At 43.6% G+C, this 13400-nt stretch overlaps 1 protein-coding gene across 1 annotated transcript in view; it reads right to left on the bottom strand.

Moving 5' to 3' along the window:
* Nucleotides 1-12532, bottom strand: part of ltv1 (LTV1 ribosome biogenesis factor) — a 51801-nt gene extending 39269 nt beyond the window's left edge. The window contains exons 1-8 of the mRNA XM_037689991.1: nucleotides 12351-12532; nucleotides 11658-11789; nucleotides 11354-11560; nucleotides 9691-9778; nucleotides 9354-9486; nucleotides 8717-8939; nucleotides 2913-3040; nucleotides 2675-2814 (exon numbers count right to left, since the gene is read on the bottom strand). Of these exons, the coding sequence (XP_037545919.1) occupies nucleotides 2675-2814; nucleotides 2913-3040; nucleotides 8717-8939; nucleotides 9354-9486; nucleotides 9691-9778; nucleotides 11354-11560; nucleotides 11658-11789; nucleotides 12351-12353 (1054 nt within the window). The 5' untranslated portion in view covers nucleotides 12354-12532. The remainder of the gene's footprint in view (nucleotides 1-2674; nucleotides 2815-2912; nucleotides 3041-8716; nucleotides 8940-9353; nucleotides 9487-9690; nucleotides 9779-11353; nucleotides 11561-11657; nucleotides 11790-12350) is intronic.
* Nucleotides 12533-13400: the final 868 nt, after the last annotated feature.

Raw genomic sequence — 13400 nt, 5'->3', positions numbered from 1 at the left:
AACTAACACAATTTGATTATCAAAACATTTGTAAGACAGTAATGATTATAGAGGATTGTTTTTTCTGCTTGATTAATTCAAGAAAGAAAGTTCATCAGATGGTTCAGACTTATTCAGATCAATGAAAATAACAGTCTCTGTCCATCTGGTAGATTTGAGGTCATCTGGTTCACTACACTAGTCCCCGCCTACAGAGCTGGTCCAGAAATGTACATGGAAACACAACAGACCCGAACCGATCTGAACCAACCCGAACTGATCTGATCCGCTCTGTGACAGTGGAAAAGGGGCATTATATGTTTGGAGTGGTCCCTTTGACCCCAGTGGCCCTGAACCGCTCTGCGTTGCCACACAGCCCCCCCATCCCATGGAGCTGGCATCTGTCATGACCACTTCCCTGCGACACACTACCACTCCCATGGGGACACCCCTGGACAAATAATCTTCGTCCCTCCATGGAGTCAAGGCATGAAGACATGACCACGTCACTGCGAGCTTGCAATGCCTGTGCAGCCTGGCATCCAGGCGAAAGCTGTTGAGCCACCTCTGCAAGGGGAGAAGTGACAGCAGGCCTAAGGGCACCACCCGAGTGACTGATGTCAGCTTGCCGAGTAGTTGCAGGAAGGTAACATAGGGGAGCTGCCTGCCCAGCCTGAACCGACTGACCAGCTGGAGTATGCCGGCCACCCTTTGAGCGGATGGGCGAGCTCTCATGGAAGATGAATCCAGAACCACCCAACGAAAGGTGGTCGTCTGGGAAGGGATCAGGCAGTTCTTCTCCAGGTTGACATTGAGGCCCAACTGGGACACATGAGCGAGCAGGCAGTTTGTGTCGTGAAAGGCACAGGCCTGAGACGGGGCACAGAAAAGCCAATCGTCTAAATATGGCAGAATATTCACTCCGCAGGCCTGCAGAGGAGAGAGGGCTGCCTTCACGCACCGAGTGAACACCCTTGGGGAGAGAGAGAGCCCGAATGGGAGTACCCGGAACTGCCAGTGGTGACCTCGATAGGAAAACCTGAGATAGCGGCGATGTTCTGCCGCAATAGGCACATGAAAATACGCATCCTTCAGGTCTACAGACGTGAACTATTCTTTCCTTGTGACAGCTTGAAAGACTTCTGCTGTCGTGAGCATGTGGAAGGGCAGCTCCCTTAGGTACTGGTTGAGTCCCCTCAGGTCTAAAATGGGACGAAACCCGCCCGTCCTCTTTTGCACGAGGAAGTAAGTTGAGTAATAGCCCCTGGATTGTTGCAGAGAAGCAACCACCCATGGGTCCATGGCGTGAGCAGCCCAGTAACTGAGCTGCTGGTGGGAGAAATATCCGATGGTCGGCCTGATAGCATCACCGTCTCCCTTCACTGCCCCTAGGGCCGTGGGGGGGGGGGGGGGGGCAGCAGCCAGAGTCCCTGGTCCGAGCCTGCCCAGTTGATCGGTGGACCGACCCATGAAAGCTCCTGCTGGGCCTTTGCTGAACCACATGAGGGTAAAGCCGACGGGCGCCTTGGATGCCGAGGAGGTGGAGGGGGCATTGCCCTGCTAAGGCTTGAAAATTGCTGCCTTCTCTGTCGTGCCTGGACAGTCCGTTCCAGCGCTTCCAAGGCAGCCGAATCGAACAACTCCCCCGACACCACTGGGACATGAAGGAGGGTTCTACGGCATGGCTCAGTCAACGCTGACTGTGCCAACCAGACCTGTCGGCGAGCCTGGACCAAGGAGGACATCACGCGCCCAAGTTCCCTCGTCATTAGTGCAAAGGCCTGAAGCGTGCATCGCTAAAGCCCATTGCTGCTGTCGCACCACTAGTCCCCTGAAGGGACGCGGAGAGGGCAAGCATGAGGTGTGCCAAGGAATTACCTAAGCGGCCAGCACGCGGTCCGGCGGCATAGGCTCTGCAGAGGAATTCATCCGTGACACGACACTGAGCTCGTGGGCTCCGAACATGACTGCGCAGATCTTCCTCTGGTGACACGATGAGAGAGGCAAAAGCAGGTTCTATCGCTGGCATGCGATCCAAGCCTGCTGCAGCCGGCTCATGCATGGCCGCCAACACTCGGCCATCTGCGGAGAGGCGCGCAAAGGCTTTGGGATCCCGTCAGCAACCATGCAACTCCCTCAGGAATTCCTCTAATTGAGGGACAGAAAAGGAAGGAGGGGTCAGTCCGCTCCGCGCCTGAAGAAGGCACTTCCAGGTCCAAGCTGGGTCAATACCCAGAACCCTTTTGCTATGAGGCAACAGTGCCAACCACTAAGCCATTGTGCTGCCCAAACCCTGTTTTATATTAGACCAATAATCCTGGTTCTTGAATTTAAAGTTTCTAGTATCTAGGATTTTATTCATTTTTATCCAGCAGAAAGGTTTTAAAGTGTGAAGTCAAAAAACTGGGTAAAACAAAAACCTTGCAGCATCAGTACCAGCAGGTACAGGAAGCCGACCTTGGGACCCGAAAAAGTCCCAGGTTCGATCCCCAGCCATTCCCACATGTCGTGGTGTCTCTGAGCAGGACACCTCATCCCTAACTGCTCCCCGGGTGCTCACATAGCTGCCCACTGCTCGACCTGGGTGTATCTCAGGTGTGCTGGGTCAAATGCAGAGAACTCGTGTGTTCTCATACAGTGATGACAACACACAGCTACATACAGGAACGTTCCACTGACTGGAAATAAGACTCACTGATGATGGTTTCACAGTCCCACGTCTCCTGTGGAGCCTCCTCCACAACAACAGTCTCTGTCTCCTCTTCCTCCTCATCTTCCTCCTCCTCCCTCAAAGCAGGCAGTTCTTTTGGACCCAGATCTTCAGGTCTCAAGGCGCTGAGCCACAAACACAACAAACATCAGTCAGCTGCTATTTATATGAATAAAGCAAACACAAAGCAACAGATTCCAAACAAAAAGGAAATGGATCTTACTCCTTGGCTTTCTCCTTGAAATAATCTTTGATGACTTCCTCCAGGCGGTCGCTGTCCGGTACGATGAATCCTTCCAGCTCCGCATTGTCCAGAGCGCCGATTTCATCATCATCGAACTGTTCGTAAAACTGAAAGGACATCACAGGTGCTGGTGTGAGGCTACGGTCACTTTCTATCATCAGTCCAAGCTTGCTGAGCTTCTGCTGTTTGGGGCTGTGCTTTTATTTTTACAGAGGTGAACTTATGATTTTAATTATAAACTATCATTTTAGTTTTTCTGAATGGACACGATTCAAACATCAAGTTTTCAAGTCAGCTACTACAGACGCAGAAGATTTAATCCAGAGAAAAAACAACGTCTTGATTTTATTGAAATATTCTCATGAGACACCTCTCTGGAACACTAGCTGTCAATCTACAAGTGACTTTAACGTGCATCAGTGGAACAACCAGAACCCATTATTCATCGAAAAAAAATTAAATTAAATTTAAAAAACAGGAATCTTTTAAAGCCCGAGCTTCACAACATGATGTCTCACTTGTAAAGATGATTTATGGGCTATTGAATCTTAATCCTGGATTCTAAAAATTTTTATCTTTTTTTTTTTTTTTTTAACTAAACACAAGTTCTAAAATAAAAGCTTGGACTCATTAGTCTGTAACAAATCATAAAAACAGGATAAAAGATGTGATGACAGGCAAGAAAAGAGGCCACAATGTAAAATGACAAACAGTAACGTATGTGCAGGCAGCAAAGCTTTAACTCCAGCTCCTTTTTGTTTCTGTTCATGGGACTTTATTATAAATCCCAAAACTCCAGGGTTAGAGGCCACACTTACACTTACAGAGCCTCCTACTGTGGATCACAGAAACCTTGGCTTGATATTTTTGTCATTTAAAAAAGGGTAGTAAAACAAACTTTATGGGGAAACTGGATTAGAGTTGGCAAAAAGTCAAAGAGGAGCAACAAGGCAGATGAAATGGACTCTGTATCTTCACGTCTGCTCCAACATGCTTGAGGAGAAATCATCTCATTTCATAAAGTATAATAGTACATTTGAAAAGAATAAGAGTTGAACTGTTACATTTCTGTAACAAACGACACTGATAAGCTGCTCGATCAGGACTTGGACTGACCAAACATAAAACATTAGCTTATCATCATCATCATCATCAAGTGTACTGCTCCAGGAGAGGTTGGCACTCCTCCTGGTGACCACTCTGCACACATGAGAGCGCTGCACTGACGTATGCAACAGAAAACGATGAACAGAGCCCAGCACTTAAAGGTTGTATACATCCGTTTTACTCCAAACCTCAGATGCATCAAAGATGAAATGATCTCACTTTGTGTTGACTTCAAAGCTGGCATGCCCACATGCCTGCAGGTTCGTTAGCGAGACTCGAAGGGCATGCTGGGAAAATGATGAAAATGTAAAAGCAATTGCTGGATGCACCTGGGGGGTATACAAAGCCAGATTTCCTGCTTCACCAACTATGTTCAGCTGAAAATCAGAGTTTTTCATGCTGGAGGCTCTGTCTACACCACCATGGTAGAACTGTCAGTACGAAGCACTGCCCTGTTCACTGGTTCTGTTCTGATGGTCCCAGACAGAAAAACAAGACTGAAACTAATATATCATGGTTTTACTCTGCGCCGAGACACTTACAATAAACATCAAAATGTTAAATATTAATGAATAAAACAATACACCATCATCTTATTTCAATCTTTTAACATGTTGGGGCGGCACGGTGGACCAGTTGGTAGAGCTGTTGCCACTCAGTGAGAAGGTTGCCTGTTCAAATCTCTGCCTGGGATCTTTCTGGGTGGAGTTTTCATGTTCTCTCCATGGGAGAGATCTGTGGGTTTTTTCCGGGTACTCTGGTTTCTTCCCATAGACCATAAACATGCACGTCTTCATTTTTAAGTGAAATCACATTTGTACATAGTAATACAAATAAAAAACATGCAAAGTGAAATAAGAACTGCCCCTGCTCAGCTCAGACAAAACATTGTTGAAAAGTACAAGTTGGGATGGATGCACAAGGATTTCCAGGCCTTCAACGTCCCTAAGAGTTCTGTTGTTTCCATCCTCAGGCTGTGACTACAGGACACGTGTAAATGTACCAAGAGCAGGCAGTCCTCACTGACTGAGTGACTGTCCAACAAGGAGCAGAGCGAGAGACACCTGCGAGCACTCTGAAGGAGTTACCAGCTTCAGCAGGTGGTGTCGGGCTTCTTCACCAGTCTAAGCTTCATGGGCGGCTGGCATAAAGAAAGCCACTGTTCATGAAAACTCTTTCAACACTAGAGCCGGCTGCTGAGAAACACCTGACCACGGAGTCTTCCACATGGAAGATAACACGTGATGGATGTCATCAGTGCTCCAGCACCAGGAAGAACTATAACGATAAATAAATATTGTTAATCTCATTTTTCTGTCCAGAATATTTATCACAATCAGACACAGGGCTGCACTGCTTACTGACAGTACACCAGATCTTTACCATGGTGACTGCTCAAACAGATCGTTCTGTGTAATAATGAACATTCAGCATTTTAGCTCGACAGACAGAACATTTGGAGGGTAGTAGCAGCAGAGGTCAAAGGAGGCAAACCTGGGATCAATTCAACTGATGGGACGGACAGAGGGCCCTGTCTGCACATGTAAAGAGTCTACTTCTGAGATGAGGTTGGCTTGAAACAGCAGTGAAGGCTACCTATGGAACAGACCTGGATGGCAGGCCACAGACTGAGGAAGTCCTCTGGATGGGGGACTAAAAGATTCTCACTTAAAAGAAACTGGTCCAGATGACGTGATTTAACCTTTTTGTTGTTATCTACCTGGATTGGTTGAGCTTACAGCCTTTTTTCAGTTCATTTCAGTTTATTTCTATAGCTCCAAGTCACAACAGAAGTGGTCTCGGGGCACTGAATCAGAATCAGAATAAACTTTATTGGCATTGCATCGAGATACAACGCAAATATGTACGTACAGTCATCTGAAGATGGGCGGAGTGCACGGAGCTACAGCTAAAATAATCAGCGCGGCCTCTTATTCTTATTCAGAATAATATTTTGCTTAGATAAGAAAAGGAAAGAAAACATGAGGAGAGACGGTATAAAAAAAGATCTCTCACTCCGTGTCCTAGACAGGGCACAATTTGAGGCATCAAAAAAAACTACCACAGCAAAGCAACATAAACAGACGTTATACATGAACATATAGGCGGTGAAAACATTGAATTTTTAAGGGAACGTCATAGCATAGTCCAGAGCCCCCGCTCAGCCAGCTGAGCAGAAACATTCACATACATAAAAAAATAGTAACGACTATTTAAGCCAGAAGAGTGCGCTGAAGCTTCTGTTTGTCTCAGTCTCCCATCCTGAGCAAGCACAGTGGCAACAGTGGAAAGAAAAACTCCCTTTTAACAGGAAGAAACCTCCAGCAGAACCAGACTCAGGTCGAGCATCCATCTGACCGGCTGGAGTTTGAGAGGACATGAAGGAGAGACAGACGAACATAAAATGACTGGTCCAGGTGAACTTTCTATAGGAGGAAAGACAAAAAACACATGTTAAGATAGAAATAATTACAAACACTAACAGGTAGAGTAAGTAAAGACAGCAGCAGAGAGAGGAAATGTGGTCAACAGATCAGGACACATTTGAATTTGGGTGGGAAAGGTAAAGCACCCACATCTGACTCCACCATCATCTGCCCCACTCTGGGTCCTTGAGCAAGGCCCTTAACCTCCCCCCCGGCTGCTCAGACGCTGTAATGACAGTCCTCTGCTTCACATGTGGACTGCTAAAGAAACAACAACAACAAAAAGCCACAATTACCAAGTGTTAGTGCGTGCTCGTTCCCTGAGGAAGGGAGTAGCCCAAAGAAGACACATAATTAGTAAAGCTTGCTTTATGTACCCTTCAGGTGTTCAATAATCCCAGCTTCCATACATACAGTGGGGCAAAAAAGTATTTAGTCAGCCACTGATTGTGTAAGTTCTCCTACTTAGAAAGATGAGAGAGGTCTGTAATTTTCATCATAGGTACACTTCAACTATGAGAGACAAAATGAGGAAAAATAATCCATGAAATTTATTTGTAAATTACGGTGGAAAATAAGTATTTGGTCAATAACAAACGAGCAAGATTTCTGGCTCTCACAGACCTGTAACTCTTCTTTAAGAAGCTCTTCTGTCCTCCACTTGTTACCTGTATTAATGGACCTGTTTGACCTCGTTATCTGTATAAAAGACACCTGTCCACAGCCTCAAACAGTCAGACTCCAAACTCAACAATGGCCAAGACCAAAGATCTGTCGAAGGATACAAGGAAGACAATTCTAGACCTGCATCAGGCTGGGAAGAGTGACTTTACAATAGGCAAGCAGGTTGGTGTGAATAAATCAACTGTGGGAGCAATTGTAAGAAAATGGAAGACATACAAGACCACTGATAATCTCCCTCGATCTGGAGCAACATGCAAGATCTCATCCCATGGGGTCAAAGTGATCATTAGAACGGTGCGCAAAAATCCCAGAACTACACGGAGGGACCTGATGAATGACCTGCAGAGAGCTGGGACCAAAGTAACAAAGGCTACACAGTATGCAGAGAGGGACTCAAGTCCTGCAGTGCCAGGCGTGTCCCCCTGCTTAAGCCAGTACACGTCCAGGCCCGTCTGAAGTTTGCCAGAGAGCAAATGGATGATCCAGAAGAGGAGTGGGAGAATATCATGTGGTCAGATGAAACCAAAATAGAACTTTTTGTTCAAAACTCAACTCATCGTGTTTGGAGGAAGAAGAATACTGAATTGCATCCCAAGAACACCATATCTACTGTGAAGCATGGGGGTGGAAACATCATGCTTTGGGGCTGTTTTTGTTCAAAGGGGACAGGACGACTAATCCGTGTTAAGGGAAGAATGAATGGGACCATGTATGGTGAGATTTTAAGCCAAAACCTCTTTCCATCAGTGAGAGCATTGAAGATGGAACGTGGCTGTGTCTTCCAGCATGGCAATGATCCCAAACACACCGCTTGGGCAACAAAGGAGTGGCTCCATAAAAAGCATTTCAAGGTCCTGGAGTGGCCTAGCCAGTCTCCAGACCTGAACCATATATAAAATTTGTGGAGGGAGTTGAAAGTCCGTGTTGCCCAGCGACAGCCCCAAATCATCACTGCTCTAGAGGAGATCTGCGTGGAGGAATGGGCCAAAATACCAGCTAGAGTGGTGAAGACTTACAGAAAATGTTTGACCTCTGTCATTGCCAACAAAGATTATGTTACAAAGTATTGAGTTTAACTTTTGTTATCGACCAAATACTTATTTTCCACTATAATTTACAAATAAATTCTTTAAAAATCATACAATGTGATTTCCTGGATTTTTTCCCCTCATTTTGTTTCTCATAGTTGAAGTGTACCTATGATGAAAAATACAGGCATCTCTCATTTTTGTAAGTAGGAGAACTTGCACAATCAGCAACAGACTAAATACTTTTTTGCCCCACTGTATTATTATTATTATTATTATTAGATATTCTCCAAGCATCACCAACGCACAAAACCTGCATACGCCAGCTATGACATTGGAACAAAGTTGCACACATTTCCACGGGCAGTTTTTATTCCTTTCATTGCTGACTCTTTAGAACTTCTGCATGAAAAACAACTTGACGCTTTTTGTGCGTACACTCTGTTGCACGTGATTTGAAGTCAAATCAGGTTTATGTTCAGCTCCACGGAACCTGCAGCAGCCGCAGTGCTTCAAGAAGACGTTAGAGTATTAGTACCTTTTCAAAGCGATCGTCCAGCAGGGTGAGCTGCTCATTCCTCCTCATGACAGAAGACGACAGAGAGTACTCTGTAAAGCGACTCTTCGTCTCCTCGTTCATGAACAGAAACTCTCCACCTTCTCCTTCAACGTGCTCGTCGCCTGAAAAACCGCCCTCGGAGTCAAAGTCGTCTTCTTCGTCTGTGTCCTCCCACTCGTCATCGTCGTCATCATAGTGTCCTCTGTCACATTTTACACATAAAGCAAAGCTTAGAAGTGAAAGATTATTATAAACAATGCAGTTAACATTTAACATCATAATAAGACATTTTAACCATAGCTCTTTGTGCAGTTCATTACTGAATCAATTTAACGTCATAAACACCAGTATTATCACTAGAAATACGAAAAAAAACAATCTTAGTGAAGCATTTATGATCCAGCAGTGTTAGTTACTCTAAAGATTCCCCAGTCAGCCATACGACAGGAGAAAATGAAGAAACCACCACTGCACATTGTGTATTATTGTGTGTGGTGCCAGTACATCAAGTGTTTAACCCTGCCACAAATTAATGTAATATATATATATATATATATATATATATGACACACAATAACCACGGCACTTTCTAACACTTTGACCTTTCTGGTCTTACTCTGCATCTACAGCTTCATCTGCACTGGTTGCTTTCACAATGAAGTCATCCTCCAAGATGTTTTCAGGATCACCGTAGTCAAAGTCCTCATCAAGAGCAGCAACAATATCAGGGTCCATGTCCAGTCTGGGCCCTGTGAGGACAGTGACAGAAGACACAAGGACTTGGTGTCAGCTGTAGGAGACGGTGACATCACAGTGGCACCATGAAAGACGGTACCAGTAAACACTTCGACCCACCTATGCTAAATGACTTTATACCAAGTGTGCAGCCAAGAAATGTACTGATGATGCTGTCTAACATCACACACAGCCAGAACCCTTCTGAACCGAGTTACCTGAAACTGGTGCAGCTTTGTTCAGAAGACCCACCTCTTCTTCAAATTCTGAGGCAAACACTGAAGAGGGTAAGTGGATTGTAGTTTCCTGTTCATAAAAGAAAACAAAAAACAGTTTAGAGCACCTTTTCTGTGTTTTCTTTATTTTTTTTAGAGCCACAACTTCACCAAAAGTACACAGGATCAGAAATATCAGCATCTCTACATTAACTTGTTTATTAATCATATATTCATTCACTGAACCTTTATTTATCCAGGTTAGTCTCATCGAGTCACGAGGACCCATTTTCAAGAGAGACCTGTTTTAGACAGACAACAGATAAGGTACAGACAAAAATAAACAAACAACAATAAAACTGAACATTAAAAATAAAAAGTGGTGTTATGAAACAATAAAATCAAGGTGCCTTATAAAACGTGGTAAAATACTACAAACAAGAACATATTTGCTTTGATTTGTCTATTGAACTTATCAAGTGTTTAAAATCCATTAAGGAAATCAAAGAGGACAACTTCATTTCCTGTTGCAAGATGTTCCAGGTGCAGGAGCTGAGTAGGAAAAGTCCTTTTTGCCAAGTTCAGTCTGAACTGAGGGAACGCTGCAGGTAATGATGTCCTGAGAGCGCACGCTGTAACTGCACTGACAACATGACATGTGGGAGGAGATGTATGAAGGTAGCAGACCAAGGAGGGATTGATAGATGAAGATGTACCAGTGAGAGAGCCTACATGTAGATAATGATGACCAACTGACCAGTGAATACTGGGTGCAGTGATGGGTACGATAGTTACAACCAGTTATGAATCTTAGCGTGCCATGACAGACAGCATCCAACATCTGTAAGGAACTGGCATCATTCATGTAAATAATGTCACCGTAGTAAGTGGCCGGTAGGAAGGTAACAGTTACAAGTTGTTTTCTGGCATTCAGAGTTAAACAAAATCTATTTCTGAAAAACAAACCCAGTTTTAATTTCAGTTTCTTTATCAAGTTTTCAACATGTTGTTTAAAAGAGATCGACCAAAGTTCCCAAGTATTTGTAAGAATCTACAAACTCAATAGGAGCACCATGCATGGATGAGAGAGGAGGAAGAGTTGTTGGCACCGACTTTCTGTTGGAAAACAACATCTCTTTGGTTTTGTCAGCGTTTAGCACCAGTTTGAGACGGAACAAGTCCGACTGGATGATGTCAAATGTAGACTGTAGAAGCTGGAAAACATTGGCAACTGTGTTAGCTCAGGAATAAACAAAAATGTCATCAGCATAGAGATGCAAGGAGGTGTCAGGAATGATCTGACCTGCATTAATTATATAAATTATAAAGAGAGTGGGTCCTAAGACTGAGCCTTGAGGTCCACCATTAGTGACACTTACATAGCTAGAAGTACTACTATTGTGTTGAACACATTCAACCTGAGAGATAGTTAGAAAACAAACAGTGTGATCTGAGAAACCAATATCTGAGAGCTTATGGCATAAGATGTCATGATCAACGGAATTAAAAGCTTTGGACAGGTCTAGATAATCCTTACAATCCAATGCTTCTACAACATCATCAAATAAAATAAATTAAATATATAAACTGAACATAAGGTAAGCCACCTAAAGTTCTAAATTTGGCGATATCTTCATAGATGGAATGAATGTTCATGTTAACTCACAGGAACGTCACTGTCCACAGTTCTCTCCACCTCATCTTCATCCTCATCATCTTTGAGCTGAAAGGAACCTCTGTCCAGGTTTGAGGGTTCAGCTGCAACCAGCTCTGAGAGAGGAGACGGCTCTTTGAGGTGCTGCAGGTAGTCATAATCATCATCGAAGAAGACACCAAACTTTCTCTGCTCCTCGCGCCTCTCCTCTGCATCCACCTGGACAGCACAGGTAATGTAGCCACAGGTGTGGAACGTGCACCCTCCGCATCCATTTAAAGCACATATACCAGCTATTAGGGGCATTAATCTGTACCTTTGTGGCCGGCAGGAGAACATGTTGTGGAGCCTTCTCATCTGCAGCCAGAGGGTCCCTCTGACTTCTGTGTACAAGGTGAAAGGTCACGGCTTTCTTCTTTTCGATAAATGATTTCTTCTTTCGATGAGGCTGAAACAGATTTATACAACTGTCTAAATGTCTGCAGAGCAAACTAATAAACCCCACAGATTTTAAATATCCAATGTTACTGATTTTAAAACACTAAGCACATTTTTTTAGGCAAAATTATTTTGTAATTCTGTGTTAGAAAATTAATATTTTATATATTTCATGTCTCACAAGTCATTGAAAGCTTTTTTTCCTGTTTCTGTACTCGATGTTCTAATAAAATAAATGCAATGCTCATTGAATTATCTTATATTTAACTCGCAGAGGAAAGTAAACCACTCAAATAACAGCATGTTGTTAATATTTAATAACGTGTTAGATTTTTTCATTACTTGAAAAGGAGACAAGAGAAACTGTTTTTCTACAACGCAGGAGGGAAAAAAAGACCAGGTCAGTGTTATTGTCTATTTCCCACATCTATAAAGTTTAAAACACCATAAAACTTACCCACAAAACGTCCAAACAACATTTAAACAACTTACTCAATAACATACGTTTGTTATCACAAGCTAGCAGCTGTTAGCTAACACGGTTAGCTTAAGGTCAAATTTGTTATCTTACCATTGTGTAATAAAACTTCTGACGACGCTTCTACAGTAAAAATGTAAGAATACTATAACTTGGACTTTTGTGGATACTTGCTCAGAACTGTAACCAAATAAATCCCAAACCTAATGCTGCTAATGTTCATCCACGTTGAACACACTTCTGCTAATGCTAATATTGGATCAGAGACTAGGACGGAGTGGGAGGAGCGATCTGCTGTGATTGGTGGATACTGTCAAAGAAGGCGTGGAGTCTTAAGAGAACTCAGCTCTGATTGGTAGACAAATGTTGTGCCTGTCAGCTGATCCAATCTGACAACAGCTTCAGCATGCTGTTTCATAGCGGTGGGAAGCCAAATTGTTTGAGCATTACCGCCTCCAATCGGTATGGAGTGGTTTTGCATGAAAATAAATTTGAATACTCAGAGTACCACATAGATATAAACACTAGATCCCTCATGGCTGCTGCGGCGCAGGATTTTCGGCCGCCATCTTGAAACGGTCGTCCTTATTTGGTTAAAGCAGAAGATGTTTCAACACTTCGCAGCTTATTTCTGTTCAGATCGACGGACTGTTGACGTCAGGTCTCGGGGGATAACTTCTCACAGTAAGATGAACATATTATTGTTAGTATTTTGTGAATATAATATTACTGTACTGTATTTATGTCCACCAGCTGATGTGATGTTCAGTGTAACACGGTGTTCAGCTGCAATGAAGCTGACTGAGATCTGATGACAGGAATATTTTGCTAACAAGCATACTCACTATTTCAGCAGCTTTGGTTCATTATCAACAGATATGCATCAAAACTGGAGTTTTGTTTAATTTCTAGGATATAAAAAATAAAACTAGGGAGAATATAGGAAATAGAAAATAAGCTTGACCTCCTCTGTACAATGTTTTTGTGTAGACACAAATGTCCTGTTTTCATTTTGAAGGTTTCCCAAAGAACAAGATGTGAGGAAGAGGAGGAAGTATCTTTGAGGAGGATTCATCTGAGCAGTGAGGATTTTAAACTGGAGGATTTTGATCAAACTGGTCAGACTGTCCGACTGAGAGATGG

The sequence above is a fragment of the Nematolebias whitei genome, chromosome 16, assembly GCF_014905685.2.
Source record: "Nematolebias whitei isolate Nwh7 chromosome 16, NemWhi1, whole genome shotgun sequence".
In the NCBI taxonomy this organism is placed as follows: Eukaryota; Metazoa; Chordata; class Actinopteri; order Cyprinodontiformes; family Rivulidae; genus Nematolebias; species Nematolebias whitei.
The sequence above is the reverse complement of the archived record's forward strand: the minus strand, read 5'-3'. Positions and strand labels throughout refer to the sequence as shown.